Source organism: Dendropsophus ebraccatus, chromosome 2, assembly GCF_027789765.1.
Source record: "Dendropsophus ebraccatus isolate aDenEbr1 chromosome 2, aDenEbr1.pat, whole genome shotgun sequence".
In the NCBI taxonomy this organism is placed as follows: Eukaryota; Metazoa; Chordata; class Amphibia; order Anura; family Hylidae; genus Dendropsophus; species Dendropsophus ebraccatus.
In genome coordinates this window covers 120077301-120104021 of record NC_091455.1, presented here as the reverse complement: position 1 = coordinate 120104021, position 26721 = coordinate 120077301, and the positions used below count along the sequence as shown (strand labels likewise).

General features: G+C 44.0%; 3 protein-coding genes across 9 annotated transcripts in view; 1 reads left to right on the top strand and 2 right to left on the bottom strand.

Moving 5' to 3' along the window:
- Positions 1-6796, bottom strand: part of PDCD6 (programmed cell death 6) — a 35675-nt gene extending 28879 nt beyond the window's left edge. Inside the window, exon 1 of the mRNA XM_069958198.1 lies at positions 6640-6796. Within this exon, the coding sequence (XP_069814299.1) occupies positions 6640-6701 (62 nt within the window). The 5' untranslated portion in view covers positions 6702-6796. The remainder of the gene's footprint in view (positions 1-6639) is intronic.
- Positions 6797-6815: 19 nt separating this feature from the next.
- PIGM (phosphatidylinositol glycan anchor biosynthesis class M) lies at positions 6816-17575 on the top strand. 4 transcript variants are annotated; one of them, XM_069958194.1, is made up of 7 exons: positions 6816-6929; positions 7886-8247; positions 10617-11176; positions 11754-12012; positions 12433-12534; positions 13384-13550; positions 17489-17575. In XM_069958194.1, the coding sequence occupies exons 2-7, from the start codon at positions 8035-8037 to the stop codon at positions 17505-17507; spliced, it is 1320 nt and encodes a 439-aa protein (XP_069814295.1). In that variant the 5' UTR covers positions 6816-6929; positions 7886-8034; the 3' UTR covers positions 17508-17575. The 4 variants fall into 4 exon arrangements, with proteins under 4 accessions (XP_069814295.1, XP_069814297.1, XP_069814296.1 ...); XM_069958196.1 differs by having other exon boundaries at positions 6816-7102; XM_069958195.1 differs by having other exon boundaries at positions 6816-7182.
- Positions 17576-21861: 4286 nt separating this feature from the next.
- The window catches only part of EXOC3 (exocyst complex component 3), a 30084-nt gene continuing 25224 nt past the window's right edge, over positions 21862-26721 (bottom strand). For all 4 annotated transcript variants that reach the window (XM_069958192.1, XM_069958191.1, XM_069958190.1 and 1 more), the window contains exons 10-13: positions 23741-23863; positions 23427-23588; positions 22960-23087; positions 21862-22708 (exon numbers count right to left, since the gene is read on the bottom strand). In XM_069958192.1, the coding sequence (XP_069814293.1) occupies positions 22522-22708; positions 22960-23087; positions 23427-23588; positions 23741-23863 (600 nt within the window). In that variant the 3' untranslated portion in view covers positions 21862-22521. The remainder of the gene's footprint in view (positions 22709-22959; positions 23088-23426; positions 23589-23740; positions 23864-26721) is intronic.

Genomic DNA, 26721 nt, shown 5'->3' with positions numbered 1-26721 from the left:
AAATGAGTTTGGGCCACTGATCTCACACTACATACACACAGATAGGCATGCCCCGCATCACATCCAAGAGAGTCCAGCCTGGCCCAAAGTGGTTCTGGGTATACAAACTGGCATCAAAGTGGGCAGATTAGCATTTTTCCCAATCTGAATAAGTAACAGCTGTTTTCAAAGGGTTAAATGAGTTTGGGCCACTGATCTCACACTACATACACACAGATAGGCATGCCACGCATCACATCCAAGAGACTCCAGCCTGGCCCAAAGTGGTTCTGGGTATAAAAACTGGCATCAAAGTGGGCACATAGCCATTTTTCATGATTTGAATAAGTAACAGCTGTTTTCAAAGGGTTAAATGAGTTTGGGCCACTGATCTCACATTGATATTACACAGAGAGGGATGCCCCGCATCACATCCAAGAGAGTCCAGCCTGGCCCAAAGTGGTTCTGGGTATAAAAACTGGCATCAAAGTGGGCAGATTGGCATTTTTCCCAATTTGAATAAGTAACAGCTGTATTCAAAGGGTTAAATGAGTTTGGGCCACTGATCTCACACTACATACACACAGATAGGCATGCCCCCCATCACATTCAAGAGAGTCCAGCCTGGCCCAAAGTGGTTCTGGGTATAAAAACTGGCATCAAAGTGGGCACATAGCCATTTTTCATGATTTGAATAAGTAACAGCTATTTTCAAAGGGTTAAATGAGTTTGGGCCACTGATCTCACACTACATACACACAGATAGGCATGCCCCGCATCACATCCAAGAGACTCCAGCCTGGCCCAAAGTGGTTCTGGGTATAAAAACTGGCATCAAAGTGGGCAGATTGGCATTTTTTCCTAATTTGAATAAGTAACAGGTATTTTCAAAGGGTTAAATGAGTTTGGGCCACTGATCTCACACTGATAATACATAGAGAGGGATGCCCCGCATCACAACCAAGAGAGTCCAGCCTGGCCCAAAGTGGTTCTGGGTATAAAAACTGGCATCAAAGTGGGCACATAGCCATTTTTCATGATTTGAATAAGTAACAGCTTTTTTCAAAGGGTTAAATGAGTTTGGGCCACTGATCTCACACTACATACACACATATAGGCATGCCCCGCATCACATCCAAGAGAGTCCAGCCTGGCCCAAAGTGGTTCTGGGTATAAAAACTGGCATCAAAGTGGGCAGATTGGCATTTTTTCCTAATTTGAATAAGTAACAGGTATTTTCAAAGGGTTAAATGAGTTTGGGCCACTGATCTCACACTGATAATACATAGAGAGGGATGCCCCGCATCACAACCAAGAGAGTCCAGCCTGGCCCAAAGTGGTTCTGGGTATAAAAACTGGCATCAAAGTGGGCACATAGCCATTTTTCATGATTTGAATAAGTAACAGCTTTTTTCAAAGGGTTAAATGAGTTTGGGCCACTGATCTCACACTACATACACACATATAGGCATGCCCCGCATCACATCCAAGAGAGTCCAGCCTGGCCCAAAGTGGTTCTGGGTATACAAACTGGCATCAAAGTGGGCAGATTGGCATTTTTCCCAATTTGAATAAGTAACAGCTGTTTTCAAAGGGTTAAATGAGTTTGGGCCACTGATCTCACACTACATACACACAGATAGGCATGCCCCGCATCACATTCAAGAGATTCCAGCGTGACCCAAAGTGGTTCTGGGTATAAAAACTGGCATCAAAGTGGGCACATAGCCATTTTTCATGATTTGAATAAGTAACAGCTGTTTTCAAAGGGTTAAATGAGTTTGGGCCACTGATCTCACACTGATAATACACAGAGAGGGATCCCCCGCATCACATCCAAGAGAGTCCAGCCTGGCCCAAAGTGGTTCTGGGTATAAAAACTGGCATCAAAGTGGGCACATAGCCATTTTTCATGATTTGAATAAGTAACAGCTGTTTTCAAAGGGTTAAATGAGTTTGGGCCACTGATCTCACACTGATAATACACAGAGAGGGATCCCCCGCATCACATCCAACAGAGTCCAGCCTGGCCCAAAGTGGTTCTGGGTATAAAAACTGGCATCAAAGTGGGCACATAGCCATTTTTCATGATTTGAATAAGTAACAGCTATTTTCAAAGGGTTAAATGAGTTTGGGCCACTGATCTCACACTACGTACACACAGAGAGGGATGCCCCGCATCACATCCAGGAGACTCCAGCCTGGCCCAAAGTGGTTCTGGGTATAAAAACTGGCATCAAAGTGGGCAGATTGGCATTTTTCCCAATTTGAATAAGTAACAGGTATTTTCAAAGGGTTAAATGAGTTTGGGCCACTGATCTCACACTGATAATACACAGAGAGGGATGCCCCGCATCACATCCAAGAGAGTCCAGCCTGGCCCAAAGTGGTTCTGGGTATTTTGTGAATAAATGTTTAGCGCCGCACTACCCCTTTAAGCAAACAGGGCTAAAGTACTCAGGAGGCATTTGTCAGCATAACAGGATCCCAGAATTAGCTGTCCCATCTCGTCTTATTAAACGTTTCTCGGCTAACCCTGAATACATTTCTATAATAACAATACCTGCAGCAATGTTTTCTGCTGACAGGTCTGCTTTAGGCTATGTTAGGCCTCATTCACACATCCATAGTTCAGCCAGTGAATACGGACCTGTAATGGTGGACCGCACTATGAATGTGCAGTAACAGTGCTACGCAGTTTACGGAGCACTATGTAGAAGACAATGATTCGTGCCGCAAATCCAAGTCCACACTATAATCTATCCTTTATTTTTTTGTAGCGTGGGACGTGGACCTGAACACTTGTACAGATGTGTGAACAGGGCCATTGAAATATATTTGTCCTATGTGTTGCCTGCAATGTCAGGGTCCCCTTGTAGCCATATAGGACCCCTTTGTAGCCAGTAAGACCGCCCTTGTAGCCAGCAGAACCTGATTACGGGAGCATTGATGTCCCTGTACCCAGTGGGATTAGCAGATGCATGCTGCAATACTAATGATCGCACTGCGCACGTGTAGGAAGGCCGTTCTGGGTACGAGAGATGGCTTTGCCCCCAAGTGCTGACGTCACCATACCCAAGAAGATGAAAGGAAGTAGAACATCACTGTAAGAAAGGTTGCATCATGTGACTGGACCAGCAATCTCCGAGTAAAGCCAACAAGGAATATATAAGTTCTTTAGTTAAGGGTTAATTTTAGTTCTTTTTTTTTCAATTTTTCCAGGAATACCCCTTTAGGCTATGTTTAAACAAAGTAAAAATAAGGGCAAATAATGACCATTATTAAAGGGGAACTGTCAGCCAGTTAGATTAATCTAAACTGCTGATAGCTCCTTATTGCACCAAAAACACCATGGATAAAGGCGTGTTTTACCTTAATCCTCATTACCGTTTCAGTAAAGTTTGGCATTTGCTCCAAAGTCTGGTAAGGACCCACAGGGCATCCCTCTCTGTGTATTATCAGTGTGATGCGGGGCATCCCTCTCTGTGTAATATCAGTGTGAGATCAGTGGCCCAAACTCATTTAACCCTTTGAAAATAGCTGTTACTTATTCAAATCATGAAAAATGGCTATGTGCCAACTTTGATGCCAGTTTTTATACCCAGAACCACTTTGGGCCAGGCTGGACTCTCTTGGGTATGATGCGGGGCATCCCTCTCTGTGTATTATCAGTGTGAGATCAGTGGCCCAAACTCATTTAACCCTTTGAAAATAGCTGTTACTTATTCAAATCATGAAAAATGGCTATGTGCCCACTTTGATGCCAGTTTTTATACCCAGAACCACTTTGGGCCAGGCTGGACTCTCTTGGAGTATGATGCGGGGCATCCCTCTCTGTGTAATATCAATGTGAGATCCGTGGCCCAAACCCATTTAACCCTTTGAAAACAGCTGTTTCTTATTCAAATTAGGAAAAAATGCCAATCTGCCCACTTTGATGCCATATTTTATACCCAGAACCACTTTGGGCCAGGCTGGACTCTCTTGGGTATGATGCGGGGGATATCTCTCTGTGTATTATCAGTGTGAGATCAGTGGCCCAAACTCATTTAACCCTTTGAAAACAGCTGTTACTTATTCAAATCATGAAAAATGCCAATCTGCCCACTTTGATGCCAGTTTTTATACCCAGAACCACTTTGGGCCAGGCTGAACTCTCTTGGATGTGATGCGGGGCATCCCTCTCTGTGTATTATCAGTGTGAGATCAGTGGCCCAAACTCATTTAACCCTTTGAAAATACCTGTTACTTATTCAAATCATGAAAAATGGCTATGTGCCCACTTTGATGCCAGTTTTTATACCCAGAACCACTTTGGGCCAGGCTGGACTCTCTTGGATCTGATGCGGGGGATCTCTCGCTGTGTATTATCAGTGTGAGATCAGTGGCCCAAACTCATTTAACCCTTTGAAAATACCTGTTACTTATTCAAATTGGGAAAAATGCCAATCTGCCCACTTTGATGCCAGTTTTTATACCCAGAACCACTTTGGGCCAGGCTGGACTCTCTTGGGTATGATGCGGGGCATCCCTCTCTGTGTATTATCAGTGTGAGATCAGTGGCCCAAACTCATTTAACCCTTTGAAAATACCTGTTACTTATTCAAATTGGGAAAAATGGCTATGTGCCCACTTTGATGCCAGTTTTTATACCCAGAACCACTTTGGGCCAGACTGGACTCTCTTGGATCTGATGCGGGGCATGCCTATCTGTGTGTATGTAGTGTGAGATCAGTGGCCCAAACTCATTTAACCCTTTGAAAATAGCTGTTACTTATTCAAATCATGAAAAATGGCTATGTGCCCACTTTGATGCCAGTTTTTATACCCAGAACCACTTTGGGCCAGGCTGGACTCTCTTGGATGTGATGCGGGGCATCCCTCTCTGTGTATTATCAGTGTGAGATCAGTGGCCCAAACTCATTTAACCCTTTGAAAACAGCTGTTACTTATTCAAATTGGGAAATATGCCAATCTGCCCACTTTGATGCCAGTTTTTATACCCAGAACCACTTTGGGCCAGGCTGGAGTCTCTTGGATGTGATGCGGGGCATGCCTATCTGTGTGTACGTAGTGTGAGATCAGTGGCCCAAACTCATTTAACCCTTTGAAAATAGCTGTTACTTATTCAAATCATGAAAAATGGCTATGTGCCCACTTTGATGCCAGTTTTTATACCCAGAACCACTTTGGGCCAGGCTGGACTCTCTTGGGTATGATGTGGGGCATCCCTCTCTATGTATTATCAGTGTGAGATCAGTGGCCCAAACTCATTTAACCCTTTGAAAATAGCTGTTACTTATTCAAATTAGGAAAAAATGCCAATCTGCCCACTTTGATGCCAGTTTTTATACCCAGAACCACTTTGGGCCAGGCTGGACTCTCTTGGATGTGATGCGGGGCATCCCTCTCTGTGTAATATCAATGTGAGATCCGTGGCCCAAACTCATTTAACCCTTTGAAAACAGCTGTTACTTATTCAAATTAGGAAAAAATGCCAATCTGCCCACTTTGATGCCAGTTTTTATACCCAGAACCACTTTGGGCCAGGCTGGACTCTCTTGGATCTGATGCGGGGGATCCCTCTCTGTGTAATATCAATGTGAGATCCGTGGCCCAAACTCATTTAACCCTTTGAAAATACCTGTTACTTATTCAAATTGGGAAAAATGCCAATCTGCCCACTTTGATGCCAGTTTTTATACCCAGAACCACTTTGGGCCAGGCTGGACTCTCTTGGGTGTGATGCGGGGCATCCCTCTCTGTGTGTACGTAGTGTGAGATCAGTGGCCCAAACTCATTTAACCCTTTGAAAATAGCTGTTACTTATTCAAATCATGAAAAATGGCTATGTGCCCACTTTGATGCCAGTTTTTATACCCAGAACCACTTTGGGCCAGGCTGGACTCTCTTGGGTGTGATGCGGGGGATCCCTCGCTGTGTATTATCAGTGTGAGATCAGTGGCCCAAAGTCATTTTTATTTTTAAATAATAATTTTGTGGTTTTACTTTTATGCCCATTTTTATGCCAACCGTGGGGTCTTTTTTACCATTTTTATCACCAGTCCTCTCAGGGCCCCTCACTTACGGTAGGGTATGAATATTATACATTTTCTGTAAGCATAATAGCTAAAACAGGAAAAAGAAAAATCCTCTGAATAAGAAACTGCCGAATAAGAAACCAACTTCAGCCCCGAATAAGAAACTGGCCGAATAAGAAACCAACTTCAGCCTCGTGGAATGGCAGCAGGCTGACAGCATGTACACACCTACCTACTAGTACACAGGTGTCATACTCTCCAGCTGTTACAAAACTACAATTCCCATCATGTCCAGGCACGATGGGAGTTGTAGTTGTGCAGCAGCTGGAGGGCTGGGGTATGACACCCCTGTACTAGAACTAGAGAATGTACCCAGGGTGCCCCAGTCCCACAGCAGAGATAGGGAAGCAAGTATATGGCATAGAGGAGAGACATGCCTGCCGACCTAACCCCATATAGAGCCTATAGCCGGGGGCGGTGAGAGCCAGGTCTCCGTGTACAGGAGGATGGTGCGGTACCGCAATAGGACGTGCCTCTATAATAATACTACACACATACTTCATCCTCCCTGTAGCCGCCTGAGAGTCCGGAGACTGTGCCGGGCCAGCAGCACACTCACCTGCGGAAGACGTTGATGAGAAAGGACTGGTCCGGGCCCCGGTACTGGTACTGGTAAGCCATGGCTCCTCTCCGTGTGCTGGCCTGTCAGCCTCTGGCTCTTCCTCCTCCTGTACGTACAGTCAGTGTCAGCCCCGACCCGGAAGGTGTCACCGCCGCTCCCGTCCCGCCTGCGCCCCGCCCCTGTAGCGCCCCCACATGTGCTGTCCCCGGCTGTACTGCAGCCGCTCCTAAGGGGGGGAGAAGTACGACACCAGGAGAGGGCGCTGTCCGCCCGCAGCAACCAATCAGGTTTCTGCTTTCATTTTTCAAGGCGCTTTCTAAAAATGCGAGCTGCAATGTGATTGGTTAGTGACATTGCATTCATTACCTGGTGACTGGGCGGCACTGGGGCTGATACTGGGAGTGTTTTTGGGGGGAACTCCAGCTATGCTGCACAGTGTTTCCAGGATCAGGGGCGGCATGTGAGTATCCCTATTCCTCACCCTATCAGTGCCTGGCGGGACACTTCCTTGTGTGCAGAGACCAGGAAGCACTACATACGGTGTGTGAGCTGTCAGGGTGGGGGAGGGGCTGGGACAAAGGCAAATGGCAGTCAGCACCTGCTATGGCTATGGGCCAATGGTGACTGGGGAGCTCTTCCCTGCTGTCAGATCCTTCACATACTGTGTGGTAGTGACAGCATGGCATGTGAAGGGTTAAAGTGTCACTGTTGTTACAACTTTCTAAATCAGCAGTAGATTGCAATTTACATTCATTATTTTTTTTTAGTTATCATGTTTTAGATATCATGGAGAACACGGCACTTCCTGTTTTTTTCTGACAGTTTTTTACTCAAAAAATCAAGGAAACAGAAAACAGGAAGTCCGGTGTTTCCCAGGCCATCTGAGCACTCACAGAGCCAGTCATGTGATTGATGGACACATTGAGCTGTGACTCTCTGTACTGGCCGGAATTCCTGTGATTAGTCTTTTTTCCAACCAGCACAAGTCAGAAATTCTGCCCTCAGGAGACTGGACCTGGATTTCTGGTAAGTTCTGCTTTGTTTTACAGCATGATATTAACAAACAACAATGAATGTATATTGCAAAATTGCTTTATTTCACATCTACTGTTTATTTAGATTTTGAAATTTATAAGGACTGTGACACTAACTAATGGGAGCTGACTCCTCCATTCCCGGCAGTAGTAGCTGTGCCGATGATACTTTACCATTTCATAACTAATATCCTTTTCTTCTTCTCTAGAAACAGGACTTTTCGATAGGAAGCAAAGTCATCTGTAAGAATGTTCCTCATCCAGTATAACCTGGATGGTTTATACTAGTCATGCACTGCTTTCACTTTAAGCTCCATAGCCTCACTATTGTGCACTTAGTGTGGATTCCTGCTTTGACATGACCAATAAAAATACCACAATGAAAAGCAAAGCTGTTCTGCAGAGAGGACGTCAGAGCTGTTTAGCAACACTTCCATTTATGTTCTCAATGGCATTTCTTGTAAGGATGGCCCTTATAATATATGGCGTTTACCAAGACCGAACAATGTTGGTGAAGTACACAGATATCGACTACCATGTCTTCACGGACGCTGCCCGGTATATCACTCAGGTAACATGCAGCCCTGCAATCTCCTCATGGACAGTGATAGGAAATGTAGATGAGCGTTGTACACAGGGCCGTATTTACCACTAGGCACCCGTGGTCCGGTGCCTAGGGCAGCACCTTGCAGGGGGGCAGCACCAGGGAGCAGGGGGACAGAAAAAACAAATTTTTTAGTTTTTATTTTTTTAGTTTCCCTCCTCCCGTTCAGACTTGCCAGTAAATCTGGTGTCTTTTCCAGAGGGGTGGGGGGTATGGTGGTATTGGTCAGGTCTGGTATCGCCAATAGGTGCGTGAAGATGGGGCGTCTTCAGGTTTAGTGCCTAGGGCAGCAGCAGCTGTTAATACAGCCCTGGTTGTACATGAGATCACCATTGTATGTTACTGATGGTCCAATACATGGTCATCTGTCTTATATTTATATGACTACTGGTCCCCTGCATCTTGGAAGTATTTGCCTGCACTTTACCTACAGTATTCGTGTAATTTCCAAGATTTCCGAGGGACCTAGTTAGGACCCCCCACTGTAATCTGATAGGTATCCTATCCTATGGGGAAAAAACATTTTTAAATTAATTATTTGTGGCTGCACATCCCCTGTTTCCATTGGGTGATGTCTTACCAATAAACTGTGTATTCTGACACCATCATAACCAGCAGTAACCTTTAGGGTAGCTTCACACGTACAGTATTGCAGCGGAGTAGTGTCATTCTCTAAGGGCCCTATTCCACCGGACGATTATTGTTCAGATTATCGTTAAATCGTTCGAATCTAAACGATAATCGTTCGTTTGAAATGCAGTTAACGATTAACGACCGAACGAGAAATCGTTGATCGCTTTATAAGACCTGGACCTATTTTTACCGTTGCTCGTTCGCAAAACGTTCGCAAATCGTTCGCATTGAATAAGACATCGTTCGGTCGTTCGCAATAGATACGAACGCAATAGCAAATAAATAGCGAAGGAAAACGCAATTACGATCATAAGTAACGATTATCGTTCCATGGAAATGAGTGAACGTTTTCAGGACTTTCGCAATAGCGGTCGTTTGAGATCGTTAATGATTATGCAAACGATAATCATCCAGTGGAATAGGGCCCTAAGGCTCTACATTCTCGCAGCGGATTTTCATTCTGCAGCGAGAATGTAGCCTCTGCCCACTTAGCTCACTAGCTGCTGGGCTAATACATTACCTGCCCACACTCCCTGATGTCCCGCTCAGCCAATCACTGCGCTGTCCTGCCGCAGCCACTGATTGGCTGAGCAGGATGTCAGGGAGCCAAAGAAGCAGGTGGGAGCGGGGGCAGGTAATGTACTAGCTGCTGAGTCAGATCAGCAGTGGCTACATTCTCAAAGTTTAAAGGGGTTGGACACTTTTTAGTAAAATAGTTCAGTATACAGTATTAGTAGGTGTACTCACTGTATATACTGACAGCAGCTCCCTGTGTACCTCATAGAGCTAATATCAGACTCCCCTCCTCCAGGCTGGGCTGTCTTGCTTTGTGGTGTTCCTGTGGTGGTCCTCCTGACATGGAGGAGCATGCCCCGCCCCCCAGTGTCCACCACTGAGCCTGTATGTGTCTATTGAGGACACAAGGGGCGGGGCATGGTCACATGCTCCTCCATGCCAGCCATTGTATGGACAGAAACACCACAGAGCAGGGCAGCCCAGCCTGGAAGAGCGGAGTCTGATTTTAGCTCTATGAGGTACACAGGGAGCTGCTGTCAGTATATACAGTGAGTACACCTACTAATACTGTACACTGACCTATTTTACTATAAAGTGGCCAACCCCTTAAATGAAAATCCGCTGTGAGAATGCAGAGCCATAGCCCATAACTGGGCGGAACTGGGTGAAATCCTCTGTGATATGGTATGGGTGAAGCTTACACTATTTGTTCAGTAGTTACTGTGTGGGGTCAGACTACGTGGGCTAGCCTTGACTCCCACATGTATCGCTGAGCCTTGGGTACCGGTTCCACCAAATGTTCACCAATTGTCCTTTCTTGGACCACTTTTGGTAGAACACCCCACAAGATTTTGGAGATGTCATCTAGCCATTACACTTTACAGCCGTTGTAAGTCGCTCTGACCCTTTCTCCTGCTACCTGTTCTTGTGTCCAACCCATTAACTTTAAAAATTGACTGTACAGGTTTTGCCTACTATGTCACTCCTTGACAGGCACCATTATAACAAGATAGTATTATTAACATCGCCTATAAGTGGTTTTAGTGTTATGGCTGATCCCTGTATATACTGGACTCTTCTTTCTCTAGAATGGATAGCATGTACCCCACAATGGGTTTCCTTTTCTTCAGACAGAATTATGTATTGGTCATTAATACTGAATAACAGCTACCTCTCTCTTATTTCAGGGATCTTCTCCTTATGAGAGAGCCACCTATCGTTACACCCCATTGCTTGCCTGGATGCTAACCCCAAACATCTACCTGACAGATGTTTATGGGAAGCTGTTGTTTGTGTGCTGTGATTTAATAGCGGCTTTCCTAATCTACAGAATCCTCACTCTCCAAGGCCTGGATAGCCACGCGTCCAGCAAGTACAGTGCTTTCTGGCTCTTCAACCCATTGCCTATGACTGTGTCCAGTAGGGGGAATGCAGAATCAGTCTTAGCTGTACTTGTGTTGTCAGCTCTGTATTATGTAAAGAAGCGTCACATTGTTAAGGCCGCATTTCTCTATGGTCTCTCTGTGCACATGAAGATCTACCCTGTGACTTATGTATTGCCCATTGCATTGTCTCTACAAACACCAAGAACTAAGGGAAACAAGCTGAATGTAGCAAGTGGACCCATTCTAAAATTCTTTACAAATTGGTGGGGGCTCTTCCTGAGGCTTCTCAACTGGGACACTCTAATTTTTGGAACTGTTTGCAGTTTTACCTTTGTTGCACTAAGTTTGATCTTCTACTTTAGGTAAGGGTTTATGTTACAATTTTCTGGTTGAAATACCATTTTTAACCCAGTACACTACTACATCGTTTTTTTTTTTGTTTTCTTACATGAACAGACCGGCACAGGGATGCTGCCTGGTTCCCGGAATCAATGGAGCTGTGTCACAGAGGGGAGGGGATTTCGTCAAACTGGGGGCATGTTGGCTCGACCCCAGTGCTTCATGCTAGGCCGATGCTTGAGAATAGACTGGCGCCATGCGCGAGAATCGGCAGTGGTTCAAAAAAGGACCAGCACCAGCATCTCCATGGCAGCTGGGGTCTGTTCATGTGAAAAACAAAAAAGTACTAGTGGTACATTTGCTTTAAGTGAAAGTTCACTTACACATTCTAATGTAATTTCTAATCTCTTTATGAGAGTGAGTCTCCCCCTGGTTCTCTCAGTAGAATAGTAACTCCATTTACAGTGTCTGTAGTCTCTGAATAAGGAGAGACTGTCTAATTTTTTGGCAGGATGTAGTGGAATAATGCATTCTTGCATGCACTACTTAGAATTGATACATGCCCATTTAACTTTATGTACCCCATTTTTTTTTCTGCAGCTATGGCTGGGATTTCTTGGAGCATACTTACCTCTATCACTTGACCAGGAGAGATATCAGACACAATTTTTCGCCATACTTCTACATGCTTTACCTAACAGCAGAGAGTGATTGGAGCTTTGTCCTTGGCCTTGTTGCCTTCCTACCTCAGATATTGCTGCTTACCATTGTATCCAAAGCCTATTATAAAGACCTGGCCTTCTGCTGCTTCCTGCACACTGCTATCTTTGTGAGCTTCAATAAAGTCTGCACTTCTCAGGTAAGCTGGAATCATGGCTGAACCCTTATTCTTATATAATGTGGCTTACCAAGAAGATTGTGAGAGGTGCATTGTGTTATTAATTGCAGAATATATTATGTTTCTGTCTGGAAACGCCTAATATTCATTCCAATGAGGTTCCTAAAAACAGTGCTGCACCTATATGGCATTGAGTCTGAGATCTAGTGAACTCAATATGGTGAAGCTGCCTTGACATTTACAACCTGTTTATCTTTCTTATCCTGGAAATTCCCTTTAACAGGTAGCAGTTCTATGAAACACTTCTCACAAATCCACATAGAGGGTGTCCGTCTACTTGGATGTTTTTTGTATTTTATTAAACGTTCTTATAGTTTTCTAACATTTTTTCAACCAGATGTTGGATATCATTTATAATACTTTCCTGTCTTTTTCTTGAAGTATTTTCTGTGGTACCTTTGCCTTTTGCCATTGGTTATACCCAGCCTGAAGATATCATGGCAGCGGAGCACATTTCTTCTTCTTTTATGGTTTGGTGGACAGGTAACACAATTTTGGCATAATTCTGCATCACTGAGTTTGTTTTGCATGTGGGTCAAAGGGATTGACCAGGATTTTTTATTTTTTAAAGGTACTTAGGATTTGGCGGGCGCAGCAGGATCCTCCAAAAAAATCCTGCTAGTATGCTGTCCTCTTCTAACACAAACCATGGTACGGAAATCCTGAAAGTGCCAGACTGCATTGTAACATATGCAGTCTATGGCGCTTCTCTAGCACAGCTTGTGTCAGAAAAGGACTGCACACCTGCAGGATCTTTTTTGGAGGATCCTGCCAGACATCCTGATAGACATCTTTTAAAGCGACTCTGTACCCACAATCTCACCCCCCCCCCCCCCCCCCCAAAGCACTTGTATCTTCGGATAGCTGCTTTTAACCAAAGATCTGTCCTGGGGTCCATTCGGCAGGTGATGCAGTTATTGTCCTAAAAAACAACTTTTAAACTTGCAACCCCTTGCCATACGGGAGTATTTGTGCCCTAACTTTGCACCACCCCCCTGTCCCTCCTTCCCACCCTCTTCATCATTAGGAATGCCACTGGAACATTTTTCCCATGCTGAAAACGATCCAGCCCATTTTCAGTATTTACACAGCTGATGAATAGGAGACAATCAGCCTGGAGCATTCCTAATGATGGAGAGGGCGGGGAGGAGGGACGGAGGGGTGGTGCAAAGTTTGGCCATTATTTTATAACAATAAAAACTGACGTTATTTTCACAGTGTGAACATAGCCTTAAAATGTGCTCAAAGTGGATGAGGATGTTAAAATACTGCTATAACAGGAAACAGAATTTCTTTAGATGAAACTAATCTACTCTTTGCTTTATCTTGCAGGCAATGTGGCTCGCTCCAGCCTACTTTCTGGAATTTGAAGGACTAAACACATTTTTACTTGTTTGGCTGGCTGGACTTGCCTTTCTCGTAGTGAATAGTTATGTTCTTGCCCAAATTATTGCCAGCTACAATATCCATAGGGACAATACTAGAAAACGGAAACAACGGTAACACTCTTGTTCGTTGTCTAGGCCAAGCAACCTCCTGTGCTGTTGATTATTCTTCATTAGGGTATTATACAGAGAAATCTGGTTAAGTACCTGATGTGAACTTTACCAGTGCAAAGACTGATACTATATATATTTACAGGGCTGACCCTCTAGCAGCCTTAGTTCACGAACAAAAAATGTGGTGGGAGCCAACTCAAACCTTGACAATATGAAGGAGATTTATCAAACTGGTATTCAGTAGAATTGTCTTAGCTGCCCCCAGCAACAATCAGATTCCACTTTTCATTCTTCACAGTCTTTAAAAAATTAAAGGTGGAATCTGATTGGTTGCTATGGGCAACTAAGACAATTCTACTTTACACCAGTTTGATAAATCTCACCTATATGTTTTGCAATAGTCTTAAATGTTTCCTTGGGATCCGATGGGAAAGAAATGCTTCTTAAATGACGAAGGACATTGTCTTCTATTACACAAGATCGGCTGAATACGGCCAATAATGGTTTTGTGTAATAGGGCCTTAACGTCTTACTCCCACCTTCTGTGCACAGTCCATAAATACAGACAATGTGCTACAGAACAGAGTTAGGAGCTTACGGCATCATCATTCATGATGATGCTGGGAGCTCTGAAACTGCTTAATGGTATATTCCACTCAAACATAACTTTTCATATGTTGCTGCCCATCGTGAGACTAACAATTCATTCCATACTTATTATCTAATTAGTCTCCTTCCCCCAGTTCTCAGCTGCTGCCTTCTGCTGAAAACAAAAAAATCTGCGTTAGCCTTTTTCTCTGTCTCCCCCTCCCTTCTGAGATAGCTGATGTAAGCAAGCCCCTGACTGGCTGTTTCTGCAACATTGTAGCTTCTTTGTAATGCTGGGAGGGTTAAAGGGGTTGTCCAGCGAAAAAATTTTTCTTTCAAATTAAAGGGGTAGTGCGGCGCTAAACAATTATTCACTAAATAACACACATTACAAAGTTATACAACTTTGTAATGTATGTTATGTTAGTAAATGGCCCCCTTCCCCCTGTTTCCCCCCACCCACGCCATCCCCGGAAGTGTAGTGCTCTATACTCACCTGATCCGTGTCGACCCCCGTCCGCCATCTTGCGACAATAATGTAATCTCCGGGCGGCTGAGCATAACTGTGCTCAGCCAATCGCGGCTGAACAGCTGATAACGCGGCAAAGGGCAGCCGGCCAGATGGTCGGAGTGGTTCGGCCGGCCGCCCGAAGATAACATCATTGTCACAAGATGGCGGAGGGGGGTCGACACGCATCAGGTGAGTATAGAGCACTACACTTCCGGGGATGGCGTGGGTGGGGGGGGGGAACACGGGGAAGGGGGCCATTCACTAACATAACATACATTACAAAGTTGTAATGTTACAAAGTTGTGTGTTATTTAGTGAATAATTGTTGAGCGCCGCACTACCCCCTTTAACTGGTGTTAAAAAGTTATATAGATTTGTAATTAACTTCTATTAAAAAATCTCAAGTCTTCCCATACTTATTAGCTCCTATATGTCACGCAGGAAATTTTGGTTTATTTTCAGTCTGACACGGCTCTCTGCTGACATCTCTGGCCGAGACAGTTTTGTATGAATCCCCATTGAAAACCTCTCCTGTTCCTGTCTCGGCCAGAGATGTCAGCAGAGAGCACTGTGTCTGACTGAAAATAAAACGTTTCCTGCATGACATACAGCAGTTTATAAGTATGGGAAGACTTGAGATTTTTTTCATAAAAGTTAATTACAAATCTATATAACTTTCTAACACCAGTTAATTTGAAAGAAAAAGATTTTTGCTGGACAACCCCTTTAATCACAGTGAGTTCATTAGCAACTTGACATCAGTTACCCTCCCAGCATTACAAAGAAGACACAATGTTGCAGATAAAGCCTGCCAGGGACATGTTTTAATCAGCTGTCTCAGAAGGAAAGGGGGGAGGAGACAAAAAGAAAGGCTCACACACAGATTTTTGTGTTTTCGGCAGAAAGCAGCAGCTGTCTGTCCAGGAAAATAAGCTGGACATTTTCCTTGAGTTCTGAATCTTTTAGGTGTTGTAGGACTACAAACCCCACAACATGTACATGTTAGGAGTTGTGGTCCTGCAATACATACACAGTACAGATTGTCCTCCTACAGTAGGGTGTGGCTTCAGTGGTGCAGGGGTATTCCACTAAAAAAATATTTGCAATATGTAATAGTACCTAAAAAGTTAAATATATATGCAATTGGATGTTATTACAGCCTCTGCACCATTTTTGATCTTTTTTAGGTGTCTCACCCCATGCCAGCACAAAAATGCTGTTACTCTGAGACTTCTCTGTCTTGTTTACAAGACAAGGTCACATGTCCTCTGTCTCTGTTTTGGGCTGGGTTGTAAATATTTACTGCTGCTAACCCAGCCCACTGCAGAGACACAGGACAGTATAGGCATGTCTCCAGTGTGAGAGGTGACAGGAGATACATTTCCCCAGCATAGCAGCCCCTGTGCACAGATGGATGAGGGAGGGAGGGAGAGACAGGTGAATGCAGGGAGGAAACAGCAATGCATGAGGAAGGGAAAGAGACGTGAACGCAGGGGAGGAAACAGCAATGGATCAGAAAGAGGGAGAAATTATGACAGGACATTGGAGGGGAGGCAGACATAGGAGGTAGGGGGGAAAGTTGGGAGTTGGAGTCTCCTGGCCAGCGCCATATTGAAAAGCATGACAGAATTTTAAAAACTTTGATATGCAGAACAGAAGCATGAAGCAATGCAAGAATAGTGTCAAAACACTCAGGGGGGCACAGTGAGTACAACAGGGCTGCTTTTGCAATTCTTTTTTTTAACTGCATTGGGTGGCATACTCCTTTAAACTAGCCAGGATTCTGTTGGAGGTTCACCTCAGTAATAAATATATAGAATGGTGTCAGACAGGAGGTGAAGCAGATTCTCTCCTCTCCATATTACACTGCCCTAACACTGTCCATCTTTACAGTTACAATAACAACAAAGTGGTTATTTATATAGCTGCAACTTATTCTGCAGTGCTGTACAGAGATTGTAGTCACTCATGTTGGCCGCTGTCCCCAATGGGGCTTGCAGTGTTTTAAAGAGTGTGATAAAATCCATGCAGACATTGGGGGACATACATGCAGCTGTTATCCCAACCTCTGTGCCACCCACAACACAGCTATCAGCTCCTGGTCTCCTCCATGTCATGCAGCCCTTACTGCTGCAGTTTCTACTGGGCTCAGATGTTAGCTCCTCCTAATGGGGTATGGTAAAATCCATGTGGATGCATAACCCCACCCACCTGATGACTCACTGTTCCCTCACTGGCAGAAACAGGAAACAGAAAGGGAACATGACATCACAGGAAGTAAAGAAAACATAGGCAGAGTGGTCATGTGACTGAGCCTGAGAACACTATAAGCACTAATTCCTTTTAAGGGTGCGTTCACACCTACAGGATCTGCAGCTGATTTTCTGCAGCAGATTTCAGTTAAATAACTGAACACAGCATCAAATCTGATGCTGTGTTCAGTTATTTAACTGAAATCTGCTGCAGAAAATCAGCTGCAGATCCTGTAGGTGTGAACGCACCATAAATCCACTTTTGGCGCTAAAAACGGCCACAAAAGCTACATATGAAACAAACCTTACAAACTGAAATCATCAATGTGATAAACTGATTCTGATTGTAATTCACTCAACTGCACCCATGCAATGGATCTGTGCAACTACTGTGCACAGCACATCAAGACTTTTCACAGCTCAGGGACAAAAAAAAATACTATGGTTTCTAGTTATCTGTTATTGGGACAGGATGCACTGTTCATTGTAATGTTGTTATACATTATGCTGGTCATTGGGGTGCTCATTTTATATGGTATACACAAATGTACCTCAGTAATAAAAGACTGTTTACTTGGTTATTGCAGGTTATATTTTTGTATGTAAGGAAAAAATCTGATAGCAGCCTACTCTTCCAGCAAGACCTTTATTGTGAAATCCCATTTAGCAGCAGGTACTTTCCTCTTCTGAGTAACTGTTAGAAAACACAGTACTTTGGCTTATCAGTGGATACAAAACGTTCTAAAATCCAAATGGAACGCAATCCAAATATAGAGGGATATAACAGGTGTGCACGAAAAATGGGCGAACTTGAGGATGGGGCATTTCTTTACCGGAGGCTGTAGAAATTGTATGCAGCCCTAAGGCTGCCTGGAAAACATGGATAGTATCCATGTTTTCCAGGACTCCCTAAGGCTGCATCCAACTTCTACAGCCACCGGTAATCAAATGCCGCATGCTCGAGTACAGACGAATCAGAGCAGGCTCGAGTTCGCTCATCTCTAGTGTAAACCAATACAGAAAAGGGCTGGATTTACACTGCGTTTTTGCAGTCTGTTTAATGTATCTGTTTTTAAATGGTTATTTTTAATGTACACAAATACATGGTCAACCAGGGTTTTGTGTATGCAAAAAAAAAAAAAATCTATTTTGATCTTTTTTTTGTAAAACAGACTGCAAAAATGTAGTGTGAACCCAGCCGTAGTCTTTGCATCTTTTTATTCATGTGAAACACTTATTTGTACGCCTGGGTGAATGCAGTTTCTTCTTGTGAGTGAAATTACTACACAGAAATATATTCAGGATGATGTATATAACCATAATATTAGTTCATTATAAGCTGCAGCAGGGAATGGCAATTTATCAGGTTTCTGCAATAAGAGTTTGTGTGTGAGAGAAAAATAACACAAGAAAAATGTTATATCTCACAGTGCATGGCCGTCAAGAGCAGGACTAGCCTGGTGGATGTAGTGCTACTCAAATGAACATCCTAATATGCAGTACCAATTCCAGGAGTGTCAGGTAGCTTTTCTAGAAAGGTTTTCTATTCCTATATACTGGGTGAAACAAGTTTCCCTTCAAAGGGCAATTCTATGTACACATTGTGCAGAGATTTAATATAAATATATGTAAACACTTAAAGGAGAAGTCCGGCCAAAATTATTTTTTTATATGTTATTACTTATGGAAAGTTATACAATTTTCTAATGTACATTAATTATGGGAAATGCTCATATACTGCTATTTCCCTTAATTTAGTGTATCAGGAAGTGTTAGAATTATCTCTGAAGCAGTGACGTCACGACGAAAGGTGTAATTCCTATGGAGTGTCCAGCAGGGGGCGCTCTATATATAGAAGTCAATGAGTACCATTGACTTCTATATATAGTGCGCCCCTGCTGGACACTCCATAGGAATTACAGTGTATGTAATGTAATGTTATGCACTGTACTTTTGTGACTTCATGAATACATTTATGGAATACTTTGGGGAGCAAGTGTCCGCCACCGCCGCTCACACAGGGGCTGCTTTTCATGCCCCCCGCCGCTCCCCCACCTCCTCCCGACTTCAAACTTACTATCGCGCCTCTGACTCCCCGCTGCCCGCGGCGCTCCTCACTACCCGGCCGGCTGCTGACTCCCGCTCGCCCGTCCCGTTCCTCACACTATCTGGCCGCCGCTCTCTGCTCTTGCATGCCGGCTGCGTCAGCCCGGAGGAGCGCCAGAGGAGCGGCGCGGGCAGCGGGGAATCAGCGGCGCAATAGTAAGTTTGATGCCGGGAGGAGGAGGGGGAGAGGCGGGGGGCATGAAAAGCAGCCCCTGTGTGAGCGGCGGTGGTGGCGGCGGAGCGGGCGGCGATAAGATAGCACAGGTACTACTCCCCCATTATCTGCAGATAATGGGGGAGTAGTACTTTGTATATGTTCCCAGCACCGAGCAGGGAGGGGGGAGGTAGATAGCACTTCTCTCCCTCCCTGCTCGGTGCCCAGCAAATGTATTCATTGAATACATTTATGGGATACTTTGGGGAGCAAGGACACTTGCTCCCCAAAGTATTCCATAAATGTATTCATGAAGTCACAAAAGTACAGTGCATAACATTACATTACATACACTGTAATTCCTATGGAGTGTCCAGCAGGGGCACACTATATATAGAAGTCAATGGTACTCATTGACTTCTATATATAGAGCGCCCCCTGCTGGACACTCCATAGGAATTACAACTTTTGTAGTGACGTCACTGGTTCTGAGAGAATTCTAACACTTCCTGATACACTAAATTAAGGGAAATAGCAGTATATGAGCATTTCCCATAATTAATGTACATTAGAAAATTGTATAACTTTCCATAAGTAATAACATATAAAAAAATAATTTTGGCCGGACTTCTCCTTTAATGGCATGTTCCTATATTTGAGTGATTTGCTGCAGTTTTTGAAGCCAAAGCCAGTAACAGGTTATCAAAAGAGAACTTGTATAACAGAAAGAGGTGTAGTTATCAAGGTCTGTGCCTGGTGCAGACCATTGAAAAGTAGCACATTTTTGCACAATTTCTGCACACAAAGCCTGTGCAAAAGTTGTGCAAGTTTTAAATGGTGAGCATCCTGCTTACCAAGTAGGTGGGAAAGGGGCATAGCATTGTGTGAGGGCAGGTACCCACATCTGGCATAGATTTCAGAGGCATGTGCCTAATAAATCCTCCGTAGTGGAAACAAGGGGGGAATTTTAGATTAGAGCAGGGTCTGAAACCCTTGTTGATAAATTCCCAAAGCTTCTCTTTTTAACAACACTCTTGGCTTTGTATAGAAAACCCATAATAAATGCTAAGGCTACAAGGCTGTTTGGTCCATGACACAGGTGCTTCGCAGGTTATGAAAGTGATGGTGGTCATAAACTGTAGTGGCACCTAAGTAGCTGCAGCCAGTAATCCATCCTGGACAGGTCTCCAACACGACACTATTCACATTCATTAGCTGCATAGCAGCCCGACATGGCAGAGTACACACTGGATGACGGAAGGAAAGTGCCAACCACTCAAGGTGCCATAAAACATTGTCTTTTTTTTTTATTATTATTAAAGGGGTTGGCCACTTTATAGTAAAATAGTTCAGTGTACAGTATTAGTAGGTGTACTCACTGTATATACTAACAGCAGCTCCCTGTGTACCTCATAGAGCTAAAATCAGACTCCCCTTCTCCAGGCTAGGCTGCCCTGCGCTGTTTTGTTTCTGTCCATAAAATGGCCAACATGGAGGAGCATGTGACCATGCCCCGCCCCCTGTGTCCTCCATAGGCATATACAGGCTCAGTGGTGGACACAGGGGGCGGGGCATGGTCACATGCTTCTCCATGTCGGCCATTTTATGGACAGGAACACCATAGAGTTGGGCAGTACAGCCTGGAGGAAGGGAGTCTGACGTCTGACTGGTTTAACTCTATGAGGTACACAGGAAGCTGCTGTCAGTATATACAGTGGGTAAACTTAATAATACTCTATACTGACCTATTTTTCTATAAAGTGGCCAACCCCTTTAAATATACCATCTTTCCATGATCACATAAGTAACAGACAGACTGCACAATCTTTGAAACATCTTATTTATTGTACAAGGAATAGTACTCTTAAATGTTTCCTGCGTCTAGTGCTGAACAATTCATCTGCAGAATGAGGGATGCTCGAAAAGAAGCCATCAGTCAGTCAAAGTCTGCGCCATACAGCTCCCTTCTGCATCTATACACTGCATTGTCAGTACTCTCCTTATTTTCCTAACATATTTATTGCTAAAAAATGGCACCAAGAAGAACTAGTAGGCGATGGCTATACAGAGGTCATGTCTCTTTGTTGGTCACAGGTATACACGTTAGATTTCTGCTTTGTTTTTAACTTCTGATTAGAGATGAGCGAACAGAGTCCATCGGAACCTGAACGTTCGGCATTTGATTAGCGGTGGCTTCTGAAGTTGGATAAAGCCCTAAGGCTATGTGGAAAACATGGATATAGTCATTGGCTGTATTCATGTTTTCCAGACAACCTTAGAACTTTATCCAAGTTCAGCAGCCACAGATAATCAAATGCCAAACGTTCGGGTTCGGATGGACTCTAACCCGAACCCGGTTCACCCATCTCTACTTCTGATCTTTTAAAACTTTAGAATTTCAGACTCAGACTGTACTTTCAGTGTGTTGAAGTGTTGTTTACATCACAATCTCAGTAGAGGTATGTAAAACTGATTTTTTTTTTTCCGTTTGCTGGAGGGGAAAACCTCAGCATATGGCAACTGATGGATCATACTATAATTTTTTCTGGCAGATTAAATAATCTGTCACCCCCTTTCTGAGGACTTCTCTGTACAGCTGTAAAGCCTAAATTCTGCAGTTGTCATACCTTACTGTATTATAGATTTCTTGGTGCTTGGTCCAGTGAAAAATGCTTCTTATCATTGGTGGTTTGTGCTACCTGGGTGGGGCTTCATGCCCGCAGCACCACTTAGCCCCGCTCACATCATCTAGGCTGGTCCATTCCAATGGCCACTGAGGGGGAGGGGCCTAGACAGCAATGACGTCACTGAGGGGCAGGCCTACAGCGCCAATGTGGGCAGAACTAAGTGGCACTGTGGACGTGAAGCACCGCCCAGGTGGCACAAATCACCAATGAAAAAAAGCATTTTTCACTGGACCAAGCACCAAAAAATCTATAATAAAGTAAGGTATAAAAACTGCATAATTTAGGCTTTACAGCTGCGTAGAGAAGGGGGTGACAGTATCACTTTAAGTCACCAAATAAGGAGAGATTTTTCTATCAATCCCACTGACTGATAAGCAAGATGAGCACAAATTCCAGAACAACCAGTATGTTTCCAGTGTGGAAAGTGCACTATACATACAATGAAGCCAGTCTAATCATGCCAGAGCACACTAGTACCAAGGTTGCATGGATCCATTCATCAGACGGTGAAATGGGCACACATGTGTGAGACAACTGTTTTGTCTTAGTAGGGAAAGTGACAGAAAACATGCACATTTTTACCGCTTAATAAGGAAAGTGACGATCATCAAACTACAACAGAATAGATTTATAAAGCTGGGCACCAAACCTGGGGGTACGCCTGAATTCCACACTATTTCAGAAGTTTTGGCACACTCAGTGTTGGCATGCTTGGCACAATGATATCTTTAAATATTGGAGTGTAGTTTTCACCTTGCTGCCTCTGACTCTGATTCTGCTCCACAGTTTCTATAATTGTCTGTTTCATTTCCCTGCTGGCATCTCCTCTTATGGCCAGCAGAGCAGCAATGTGATCATCCCTGTTCGACACAAAAGAGTGAAAGTTCATTTTACTAATATATTGACTAAAAAAAACTAAAGGCAGTTAGTCAGTATAAAAAAGTCATACAGAATCGGGGCTCGATAACAGCAGAAAGGGAGCAAGGGATGTATTATCTTTTATATTGACCAGCTGCCTGAGCACAGTAAAAAAAAAAAAAAATCACCAGAAAACCCCATTTAACATCATGAATGGGAAAACAACATGAGCAGGTTTATTTTGACCAACTACCTGAGATCCGGATATCTAGTCACCAAGGTGGAGACTTCCAGGTAAAGAAGTGAAGGGTCTGTAAGCTTTATAACTTCTGCTATATCAATAATGGTATCACAGAGCCCATCTGTTTCTTTAGTGAATCCCTAAAAAATAAGCCAGAGGTTCAGTATGTATCTCTAAACACAGACATCACATTTTAAGTTGCACACTTCTAATAAAAGTGTATCGATAACTAGTGGTCCTAGGGTTTCTGATCCTATGGATTTAGTTTCATGTAATGTATTGTAAATCAGGTGATAGAACAAATGAGTGATTGTGCAAGGTCTCAGACTCCTGTATTGTGTAGAGGAATTCTAGTGTTCCATCTTGGAACATGTTGCAGGCAACACCAGTCTGTTGATGGTCCTGACCTAGTTACTGTGCAGAGATTTGGCTTTGCCTGTGTTTTTACCATAGTGATGTATTAATGCTTAGACACTTACAGATGTAAGACGCTTAAACAGAAACTTAAACTGCTCAGCTTCCTTGATCATGCGCTCTGCTCCCTCCTTGCGTTCTTCTGCATTTCTAAAGCAAATTCTTCTTTGCATTATTGCTTTGATATATTCTGTCACTACTTGCTTGTGGGCTTTAATGGTCATTTTCTATACAAAGGAAAGAAAATGTTATTATTGAGGATTCTTGTTAGGTAATACATGTAGCTAAAATACAGTATTGAGAGTTTAGAACCAAAGGAAAAACATATATTCACCATTAGAACACTTAAAATGGTGCAGTCTACATAAGTTACTCATACCTCCTTGTACAGTGGTTTAATTCGTGCAAAGTCGTTAAAATAGTCTTCTATGGTGACACATATAGTGTCTACGGAATTAGTGCCAGCCAGCCATTTTCTGGTCATCAGGTCGCTCAGATGGGGCTAAAGAGTAAAACAAACTTTACAATCAATAGGGAGAAACAGAAAGATCACAGTTTATAATGGTCTTTGCACAAGCTCTATAAGAAGCGCTCTGGATAATGGAAGCCACAAGTGCCCAGGAGTCCCATACTGTATATGAGTTGAAATTTTTTGTTAAAGGCAATGAGCTTGGATTTTCATTCTGCCCGAACAAGAGACAGCATGAAATGAAAACAGTCTCCATTAGTACAACAAACTGATTTATGTTGCATTTTAGAGAAATGATAGTTTTAAAATCAGTTAGGAAGAGAGCTCTAGATCGCTGACAGGGCTCTCCTTATTTATAGAAGGGATCAATGAAGCCTAGCCGGGTGGGGAGAAGCCAGCTGAGCCGGCCACAGTGACACAAAGCTCAGTCCCAGACAATTAACACCATGATTCCTCTAATGCCAACGCATTTCAGAGTAAATCCTATTTAGTTGTAATTAAGAACCCTGCTAATGGTTCAGGCAATATGAAAACCCCTGACTGGTTTGCTTTTAAAGGGGAACTCCACATAAGGAAAACTTGTTTTCTATTAAAGTACAATAAAAATTATATAGATGTGTCTAGATAACCTATTACCATATCTGTGCGGTTCTGCCACGCTGGTAGCTGATTGATATTCAGGAAGTGAAGAAAAATGGCCTCTGTGCCAATTCACATTGTCTCCTGCTCCCTCTGCTCTCCCACCTCAGGAGACAAATCTTCCATGCCTCTGTCTCACATTGTGTGTGTTTGATGAGCACAGAATGATGATGCAGACAGGGGGCAGGGTGTGATGTCACAGGAGGCTTGGCTGAATCCCCCAATCCCCTTAGTGATTCACCATCTCTGACCAGCCAAAAGCAGCTGCTGCACTAATTTCACTGATCTGCAGTGAAATTAGGGCTATGTTCACACATGTTGGAGTGTCATTGCAGTACTGCAGCATGTTCACAAAAATAATGCAGTAACACAATTAAATGATGCTAAACAGCAGAGAAAATCAGAGCCGGCACTGCCAATCCCACCTGGACAAAAAAAAAAGGCATAAACAGTATATCCCATGTAAGATAATATCGGATAAAGTCCTTATTGTGGGGCTCAACTTCAAAGATAAAAGATACTTGATCATAATATGTGCGTGGAGATGTAAATAAAAAAAATTAAATTCAAAAAGTTCTTTACTTTATTCCAATATCAGCGTTACAGGTAGTGAATACAGCGTGCTGTGTGGTGTTTCAGGTAGTAACTGTGTGCTGTGTGGTGTTACAGGTAGAGAACACAGCGTGCTGTGTGGTGTTACAGGTAGAGAATACAGCGTGCTGTGTGGTGTTACAGGTAGAGAATACAGCGTGCTGTGTGGTGTTACAGGTAGAGAATACAGCGTGCTGTGTGGTGTTACAGGTAGAGAATACAGTGCGCTGTGTGGGTGTAAGAGGTAGAGAATACAGCGTGCTGTGTGGTGTTACAGGTAGGGAATACAGCGTGCTGTGTGGGTGTTACAGGTAGTAGCTGTGCGCTGTGTGGGTGGGACCACAATGAAATGATAAAGTACTGAAAAAAATTCTGTAACACAATGAAACTGCAATGTGTGAACACAGCCTAGATGTTCTGCAACAGATTTGGGTGGGGAATGGGCAGGGTGGAGGACTGTGATGAACAGCTGAGGGAAAGCATTGCATTCTGGAACCTGTACTGCATTCTGGGAACTGCTCAACCAGGAAGTACAGAAACACAATACAGAACAAAACCCCACAAAACAAATGGATTTTTGGTAGTTTCAAAACTGGGATGGATAGGTGAGTAATGCTTCTGCAGAAGTTTAATGTTTTTTAACCTCTACCTGGAGTTCCCCTTTAATAGTTTTTTTTATAGCTTGTAGAATTATCAATAATCAATAGTAGTGTTGTACTAGATATTTAAGATATGTGGTTGTGCCACACCTTTTGTTTTTTTGTTTTTAGCAGATTAGATGCAAACGTGAATGTTTCAAATTCATTTCTTTTCTAATGCTACATACTTAACAATATGTGTCTTTTCTAGTGTGTAAAATGGGTATTCCCCCAAAAATTATTTTTGCATTAATACATTGCCCACACATATCTTTCCAATATCAATTTATTATGGATTTTGCACAGTTTTGCAGTTATCTAGATTCATTCACCCCCACCAAACACATAGAAACATCAAATTGCAGTCCAACCCGTCTCCACTCCCTGCTCCTGGCCCATACCATCCGAGACGGGATCACGTGTCCTCCTTTTCTTCAATGGGCTGGGTTAGCGCTTCTAATCCAGCCCACTGAAGTGAGCGAGGACAGTGACAGTTGCTGCTGAGCTCTGTCTCCCTCTTTGACAGCAGAGTGTAACCCCCACCCCCCCAAACCCAGCTCACCCCACTGTGTGCCGCCCACCCCCCTCTCCCTGGAGCTCATCCGCCCCACACCCTGTATCCCCCCACCCGGACCCGCGGCGGCCACCAACACCACTGGCCCGGAGCTCACCGCCCATGCAGCTCACCCGGTGGCCCTCCAGCTGCCAACTCCCCACCGCCCGGAGCTCACCTGGTGAGTGCAGCCACCCCTCCCCCAGTGCGATCTCTTGCTGGCGCCCATGACCCCCCACATCCCTCCCTCCCTTCCTCAGTAGAGCCCGCCGCTCAGCCCGACACGATCTCCCGGCTCCGCAGCGGCCACCTGCCCGGAGCTTACCTGGTGAGTGTAGTTCCCCCCTCCCTCAGCGCGATCTCCTGGTGGCCACCCGCGTCCCCCCATAGTAGAGCAGTGCCCGCCCGTGCAGCCCGCCCATGCAGCCCGTCCCCCGAAGCCTGTCCCCGCCCCACCAGACCCCAACCCC